Source organism: Calliphora vicina, chromosome 5 (genome assembly GCF_958450345.1).
Source record: "Calliphora vicina chromosome 5, idCalVici1.1, whole genome shotgun sequence".
Taxonomy (NCBI): Eukaryota; Metazoa; Arthropoda; class Insecta; order Diptera; family Calliphoridae; genus Calliphora; species Calliphora vicina.
Genome location: NC_088784.1, coordinates 37,189,910 through 37,198,911, shown reverse-complemented (window position 1 = coordinate 37,198,911; position 9,002 = coordinate 37,189,910). Strand labels below are relative to the sequence as shown.

The window sequence follows — 9,002 nt, the reverse complement described above, 5'->3', positions numbered from 1 at the left end:
CATATTTTTATTTCCTGATCAAAAAATTCTGAAATTTGTTTAACAAAATTTTTGAAAATTTTTAAGTTGAGTTTTGAATCTGCAGTTAAAAAAATTAAATGTTTTTGGTCTTTTCTGCGAATAGGTTCCTACGAAACCAAAAACTCATATACATGTAACTTTGGATATATTTTAAGTAAAAATGAGCTTTTATTTTAATAATTCTCAAAATATGTTAATTTTGTTCCTGCATTTTTTAATAACTTTAACAATTTTTAACCAATTTTTGTCTTTTATATCTCATTACAACGACAATTACGTACACATTTCGATTATTTTTTATTAAATTGCAAAAGTATTTATATTAGCAAAATTTTTTTGAAAAAATAAAAAAAAAAAAAAATTTCACTGATCGAGATTAAACTTTTGTAATTTTTTTTTATCCTAACCTCACACAAAACTATCCTTCGTTTTTAAAACAGATGAGTTTTCAATTTGTCAATTCTGAAGAATACATACATTCAATGCACTGCTCATAAGAAACACACTAATACTGACTGACCTTGGCTTTGAGCTGGTTAACGATCACAGGTAGAAGTTACTGCAATCTGGTTGCTGTTGAAAACAAGTCCTTAAGTGTAGATAGTATCTTCGCAACAAAACATCTTAAACAATATTTAGTTTGTTTATCATTAAAAATCTGTATAATATTTGAACACAAAGAGTATTCGATGTGTGCCAAACAAAAATATAAAGAGAAACATTATGAAGGCATAAAAATGAAAATTGAGTTGATCATGTCCACAAATCCGACCCACAAAATATGAACATCTAAACAGAAAAACAGTTCATCTTTAGACAACGAAGCGAACGTTACATAGAAAAAAAGCAAAGATCCGTACAAAATGTGTGCGAAAATTGAAATATTGAATTTAAAATAGAAAACTAAAATCTATGCATACATATAAATGTGAAATGTGTATTTAACGCAAGTTGCTATATTTAGAAATACAATATGTGATGTGAAAAATCTAGCAAAAAACGAAACAAAATTTTTGGATAAATTTATTAAATTATTAAAACTAAATAAACAAATCGATTAGAATTATTAGTGATTTTATTATACATAAAATATTTGTGTAAAATATGATTGTATAATGAAAATATTTTAAAATTTTATGATCACTTTTGAGAAACAAAGTGGAGAGCTATTGAGGAGACACACAAATTTTGGGGGCTATTTATAAATAGAATTCGGAAGTGTGGTCAAATATTTGTTTGAAAAGTGAAAGAACAAATAACAAACAGAACATTATATGGATGAATAGACGATAAAAAAAGAAAGCGAAAGGAAATCAAAACGAAACGACTGAACAAAACAAAAGTAAGAGCCATAGTATTCAAGAGACTGAGCAAGAGTGATTTATTTTCTCTTTAAGTATTAAAGTATTAAAATTAACAATAGATAATGGAAGCTGATCATAAGGAAATTTCCTCGGGCTCGCATGTACGTAGACGTCGCCGTGTTGGACGATCCATGCGTGAAAAAACTCCGGACCCTAGTACTCGGCGTATTTCATCCACAGAAGATGACAACAGTATAATAGGTGGCACAACAGTTTCTGAGGACGCTCAAGTTGTGAGCATGCAAATAAGGCCACCACGTTCGACCATGTCTGCTCATGAGAGTAAAATACTGAGGCGAAGAGACAAAACATTTGCCACGGCTGCCACTCGTTCGCTGTCGCAACCCAGAGAAGCTGAACGTTTGTCTGAACCCGAAGCTACTGAACTGATTAAAACTGTCAAACGTAGTCTATCTATGCCGCGCAATAAAGAAGTTGCCGAGTCAAGTGAGGGTGAATTACAGGCTAGAGGAAGGACCCTGTCGCCCGAAGCTAGATTAATATCGGTGCCCATACAATCGACAGCCGATGAAAATCTTTCACGTTTGGAACAAAATCTAAAACGCTTTGAAAATGAACGCAAACGTTTTGAAAGCGAAAAGAAATTATTTGAGAGAGAGAAAAGAGAACATAAATTGAGATACAAACAAATGCTAGACAATGAAGACAGGAAACGTCTGCTGCAGTCTTATCGCAAGCTTAGTGATCACATTAAACTACCTCAAGGAGAAGAAGAGCGCCAACGTTTGATACATAGCTTGAGATTAGAAAGACAAGAGGGCAACTTACCCAAGTCTCGATCAGCAGTCAAACATAATCGTCATAGTGGCAACTTTGAGGAGTCATCCACGCAATTTTCCTCTTCCGATACAGAGACTACGGAGGACCTCCATGCTAGACATTTGGCCAAACAACTGTCGCCCGTAAGAAGACATCATAGTGCTCTGGCCTCGGCCAGTGTTAGAGGACCTCCACCTCAAGCACCAGCTAGACAATCGGCTAGCCGCAATAACTCTCTGTCTCCAGTGCGGCCACAAAGGCGCTCAAGAACTCCCGAACAAAGAGCTGAAATCATTAAAAAACTCAATGATCTAGAGGAACAACAACGTGAAGTGCAGCAAACTCTACCACCTGAAACTACTACCACCGAATTTGAAACCGATAGAGAATCTCATTTGCGCCAGAGGAAAGTACATAGAAGTGAATCTTTGCATCGTCCAGAACCAAAACGCAAGCAAAGTTTGGAAAAATCCCAAGACAAGGTAGACAGTTCCATGCCAGTAGAAATTACAAAGGAACCTCAACCGGAAATTATAATTACTCAAGACAAGGTTACGGAAAACGTTACAACCACTACCGCTGACAAACTACACAAACCAAGTTTCTTTCAAAAACTTGCACAACTTTTTAGAAAATCGCCCAAGAAAGAAATTTTAAATAAGGAACAAGAAGAAAACTTATTGCCGCCAACAGCTGGAACACAAGAAAATCCCGAGATAACGGATAAAATATTATCCACAGCTTTTCTCAAATCTTTTATTAGCGATGCCCGACAACAGTGGCGCGTCTACAAAGCCGAACATCCTCAAGAAATCAAAGAGACAAAAAAAATGCGAAATCGCTGTTTGGCTCACACAGTGATGTTAATTCTTCTCCTTGGTTTTGGTGGTCTAATGTTTCGTTATACGGAGGGTGCATCGGAAGATATCTACAAGTGTGAAGTTCGCAAAGTTAAAAGAGATTTCATTGATCATTTATGGTCGCATAGCCATAGTATGAGGTGGGTCTTGAAGAAGCTAAGTAAACTGGTGTAATTTTTATATTGTTAATATGCTTTGTTATAGAGAGGATGATTGGAAGACTTTGGCACGTCAGAAGCTGCGAAAGTTTGAAGAGGAACTACATACAATGGGAGAATTGGGTATACGTTACTTTCCAGGACAAAAGTCATGGAATTTTGTCAATTGCATTTTATATTGTTGGACTGTGATAACAACCATAGGTAATGTTGTGCATTTTGGAGAAGCCATATAGATTAAACATAATTTGCATTAATATTTTAGCATTTTTTAATTGTATTTCAGAATTTTTCATTTGTATTTCAGAAATTTCTAGAAATACAAATGGAATTTTCTGAAATATAAATAGAAAATTCTGAAATACATTTAGAAAATGTCTAATATATTTAGAAACTTCTTAAATATATATGTATAAATTAATCAATTCTATGCATGTATCCCAATGTACATATACTGATCAAATTTTCGCGGATTATTATAAAAAAAGTTTTATTTTAGAAATAAGTACATTTGCCATCAGTTTAAGATCTATTGCTAGAATAATATTCCTAATAGCTATAAATCAAAATACATATTTGGGTGTATTTTTTCAAATTTTGAAGAGTGTAAGTCGGACAAAACTGGTATTCAAAAAATTTAAGTCAAAAATCGGTAAACAAATGTTCAAGTTATTAAAGAGTCTTCCGATTATTAAGTGTACTAGGCCCTATATATTAGCGAAATGCATGAACAAAATTTAATCGTTTTGGGAACATCTATACACATATAAAACAAGCTATATTAGGCTGTGCCGAATCATATATACCCTTCACCAAATTATATTTTAAAATACAAATTGTAAACATTTTTAGGTAAACAACATTTCTTTTTTAAATTTAAAAAAAAAAATCGAAATTTTTTTCTACTTTTTTTAAATTTTAATTTTTTTTTTAAATTTATTAGTGAAAACAATTTTTTTGTTAAAAAAAAATTCGGGTTAAAAAATATTTTTCCCGATTTTGACCCTTTGTAGGTCCAAATTACTATAGCCTTATATATGTACATCGTTGCAATGTACTTTCAAATATCTATCATTAGATATCAATATTGTCTATTATTAAGACTTAGTAATCCAGATATATATCAAAAATAGGCCAAAAATGTAGGTTTTCCCGGTTTTTCCTTATATCTCAGCCATTTGTGGTCCGATTTTCTCGATTTTAAATTGCAACCGATAATTTTTGTGAGTTATTTTGGGGCTACGGAAAGTTGATTTCAACATGCCGACGGGCAGACCGACATGGCTGTATCGACTTCGCTATCTATAAAGATCCAGAATATATATACTTTGTGGGGTCCCAAATGAAAAAAGTAGAAATTACAAACGCAATGAAAAACTTATATATACCCATGCCACTCATGGTGAAGGGTATAAAAATGAAATGGTCCATGTATGTAATGGCATCACATGAGAACGGCTGGAGCGATTTGGCTGATTTTTATATAATAACTTACATACACGAATGATACATCAATATCTCCGAAATTCTTCCGGCTCGGTTGATATTTAAAATCGAGAAAATCGGTCCACAAATGACTGAGAAAAAACCAGGACAACCTCCATTTTTGACCTATTTTTGACCCATATCTGGATTACTAAATCATTAATATAGACAATATGGATATCAAATGATAGATATTTCAAAGACCTGTGCAACGACGTATATAAGACCATATTAAGTTTGACCTACAATGGGTCAAAATTTAACCCGATTTTTTTTTCACTAAATATTAAAAAAAAGGTATAAACTAAAAAATTTTTTTTTTTAAATTAAAAAAAAAATTATCAAATTTAAAAAAAAAATTTAAATTTAAAAAAAAAAAATTTAAAGTATATTTTGGTGAAGGGTATATAAAATTCGAATATAGCTCTCTTACTTGTTTTTATTCTGTTCGAAAATTTCAGAAGATGGTTTGTAAGGAAAAAAAAATTCGAAAATTTTAAGTTTTAAATATATTGCCTCCTTTTCACTTCTCATTTTTCTTAATAAGAAAAAAATTTTGGAGAAACTTCAAAACTAACATTAGTAAATTGCTACCGAGCTAAGCCGGGTAAATCTTCCTATGATTTACAAAAGCTTTTATATGAATTTCTATCTAACAGTTTACCCATTTTTTTACATTCACATTTTTCAAGTTTGGAAATAAATCTGGATTTTTAAACGGCTAGTCCGATCGGTAAAAAATTTGATGTGGGCGTAGTTAAGGAGAATTCGAGTTTCATGCTTGCGTGTGCTATTTATCTCTTATAATTTCCGAGTTATAGGCATTTAAAAATTGAAATTTAAAAATTTTGCCATACCTTGGTCCGATTTTTTTAAAATAAGGGCGTAAATATGTGATGTTTACAGAGACACTAATATACATATGATTGATACAAAATTCTAAATACTCATCATTCGCCGTTTTTGTTTCCAATAATGAAAACTAGGGTATAAGATTTGATCTAACATAATACATAAACAATTTGTTGATAATTAATCATAAACTCAATTTGTGTCATTATATATGAGATTACTATTATATAAACCGTTTAAAATTAAACATTTATTAATTTATTTTTTTCTTTACAATTTAAAAATAATTTCAGGTTATGGCCACATAACACCAAAAACCGTTATTGGCCAATCGTTGACAATTGCTTACGCCATCATTGGTATACCCATGTTCTTGATATTGCTGGCTGATTTTGGCAAACTATTTACCAGGGCCATTAAATTCGTTTGGGGTTATGTGAGACGTCTCTACTATACGGGTACTTGTCGCAGGATACGTAAACAACAGCAAGTTCGTTATGCAATGACTGGCTTTTCGAACGTCTACGATATGGCAATACGACGACCCAGCCATTTCTTTGGCATGGGGCCAGACACTGATATCGAATCGCAGGCATCAGAGGCTGGCAAGTCTTTGGGTAACTCCCATCCCGAAACACCTACCTCACCCTACCCTGATACCATAGTGGTGGATGATGAATTTAATTTACCGATTTCATTGGCATCCATTGTTTTAATATCGTACATTGTTTGCGGCATTTTTGTGTACACTTTATGGGAGGACTGGACTAAGTTCGAGGCCTTTTACTTTATATTTATTTCCATGTCTACCATTGGTTTTGGTGATTTGGTGCCAAATCATCCCATATTTATGATGTGCAGTATAATTTATTTAATATTTGGTCTGGCCTTAACATCTATGTTCATCAATGTGGTGCAGATTAAGTTAAGTGATACATTTAAGGATGCCAGTGCCAAGATAGGAGCCACCCTGGGTGTTGGTGTTCCAAGCGAGTTGGGTGATGAGGCATCACAGGCTAAAACTCCCTCCGATTTGGCATCAATTCATGGTTCACGTTTGGGTAAAATTGCTGAAGATGAAAATGAAGACTTGCCCTCGGCCTCACCACCATTACAGTCCATTTTAAGAACCACCCGTCCAAATTCACCAGTAAGTCAAGGAGAGCAGGCTAGTAATGGTGAGGTGGGACCTCCACCTTTACTGCCACGAAGACAGTTATCTGTGGAAGAACCTCCCACTGTGGAAAAAAAGAAAAAGAAGCGTTTCTTTAAATAAATAAGACATTTAATAAGAACAAATATGTAGACTCAACTCAAACAAAATAAAATTAAGAAAGAGAAAATTAAGAAGAGCATCGAATTTGCATTCGATAATTAACAGTCGTTCCATTTTTCACTCTACTTTAAAAAAAAGAAAATCGAATTATGAATAATTCTCATTAGCAATATGTAAAAGCGTAACAAATTCAATTCAATGACAATGCGTCTGTCACAAATCATCACCAATGCCTTCTTACTATTAAAATATTAACAATAAAGTATCATTTAACATATCACTACATCTCCTACTCACTGCTGCTTCATTATCACTAGAATATCATTCATCTACAAATTGTCATATATTTAATCATCCATCAATATTAATGTTTAAAAGAGAGCAGAATTTTTTTAAAGAAGCCTTCTCTTCACTGGTTCATTATATAAAATATAGATTATAATGCTTTGATTTAGTTTGATTTATTTATTTTTAATAGTTTTATTTTTTATGCAACAAAGACCTTTCAATTTTTTATTTTTTTAAATCAAAAATCTGTGTATGCGACCCAAAATTGGTCAGTTTTACTCATATGATTGTTGTTTTGTTTTATTTAGTACACTTAAATAATTTTTAATGTTTTATTTAATTTTTAAATTTAAGACCTTATTTATGAAATTGTAAATAAATTGTTTTTTAAATAAATTAAAGAGAAGTGTTTTTTTTATATCTACAAAAAGGTAAATATGTTTATATAGAGAAAAAAGCTGATTAATATTAATATATGGGGCATTTCATGTCAAGTGAACCAACTTTTGAAATCGATGTCTTTCGATTGGGATGAAATTTTCACTAAGGTTAGTTCATTAGATAGTAACATTTATTTTGATAGATATCCCACTCGCATTTTACTATCCGACCAAATAGGGCTTAAAGGAAAAGACCTAAGTTTTCTTTTGAGCAAAAAAAAAATTTTTAAAAAAGGGCCTATATTGGACAAAAAATTTCGCTTTTGCAAAAAAAAAAAAGGTCTTCAAGGAAAATATCTAAGCTTTATTTTAAGAAACAAAAGGGCCCATTTTAAAAAAAGTCAAAAAAGTTTTTGATTTCAGAAAAAAAATATTAAAAATTTTTTATTTTTTTTTAAATATTTTTTTTTTATATTTTTTCGAAAGATTGAAGAAAGAGCTATCTAAGCTATTTGGGACACATTTTGCTAAGAACAATAGGTAATAAGATACATGGATAAGAAAAAAACACCTGCTTGCCAAAATGTCAAATTTTGACCCCCCTAATTCAGAGAGTTCACGACCGATCTTTTTGAAAAATTGTGTCTGAGTCACTATCCAATAGAACTCCCGATCGGAAGACATCGATTATAAAAGTTGGTGTTTCACTTGACATGAAATGCCCCATCTTTAAATCATTGATTTTAGACAAACCACAAAAAATTGCAAGAGTTTACAAAATTTTGCATGACATTGAGGCACCACGGCGCAACTCCTGAGGGGTTCTTAGGGTCTGTCGAAAAAAATTAAACTGGAATTCTCATCAGTCCGATTCTGCCTAAGTCATATCAATCGCATATTTATTTACAAACAATTTTGATTCTGCCCCACTGTGCAACATGTCACTTCTTGTTAAGGATTTTGGACTGCAGGCTTTATTGGACTATACTCTAGAGTTCTTTCTATCTAAATTCAATGAAAATGTTGTAGCTAATATATATGGATTCAACAAGACAAGACACTGTCTACTACATGAAACATTTACAGGTACTTTAGTGTATCGTTTTGGTTTCCTAAATCGTCTGATTCAACATCATTAGAATTTATTTTATTGGGTTATTTTAAATTAAATGTCACTGCCAACAAGCTAACAACCAATATAATTCTTATTTAGTTCAGAATGGTTTGTTTTCACAGTTTATGTTTTTCTAGTCGCACGTTGGATTTAAATGATATCAAAGTGGCGATTAATTGAAATTTAGAAATTAAGTTTTTATAATAAATTTTGGTAGAGTGTAAAAGTAGATAAAATTCTACATCACTAGCTGTAAAAATCGATCAACTAAGGGCCATTATTACAAATTGCCTTTAAGTTCGAAATAGTAAAAGCTAACTTTAACCCCTTGTGGACCAAGGCTATAAAACATTGAAAACGTTTTTTTTTAAGAAATATTGAAAATAAGGACTTCCGGAAGTTATTCACAAAATTTTAACTTTGT

General features: G+C 32.0%; 1 protein-coding gene across 1 annotated transcript; it reads left to right on the top strand.

The window, feature by feature from the left end:
• Nucleotides 1-866: 866 nt before the first annotated feature.
• LOC135961584 (uncharacterized) lies at nucleotides 867-7,490 on the top strand. Its single transcript, XM_065513102.1, has 3 exons — nucleotides 867-3,165; nucleotides 3,230-3,387; nucleotides 5,814-7,490. The coding sequence occupies exons 1-3, from the start codon at nucleotides 1,448-1,450 to the stop codon at nucleotides 6,794-6,796; spliced, it is 2,859 nt and encodes a 952-aa protein (XP_065369174.1). The 5' UTR covers nucleotides 867-1,447; the 3' UTR covers nucleotides 6,797-7,490.
• Nucleotides 7,491-9,002: the final 1,512 nt, after the last annotated feature.

Bases quoted from the DNA above. Each gene is read 5' to 3' on its own strand.
- LOC135961584 (XM_065513102.1), top strand. From the start codon at position 1,448: ATGGAAGCTGATCATAAGGAAATTTCCTCGGGCTCGCATGTACGTAGA. The intron at 3,166-3,229 runs GTGGGTCTTGAA...GCTTTGTTATAG, and splicing joins TCGCATAGCCATAGTATGAG to AGAGGATGATTGGAAGACTT. The intron at 3,388-5,813 runs GTAATGTTGTGC...AAATAATTTCAG, and splicing joins GACTGTGATAACAACCATAG to GTTATGGCCACATAACACCA.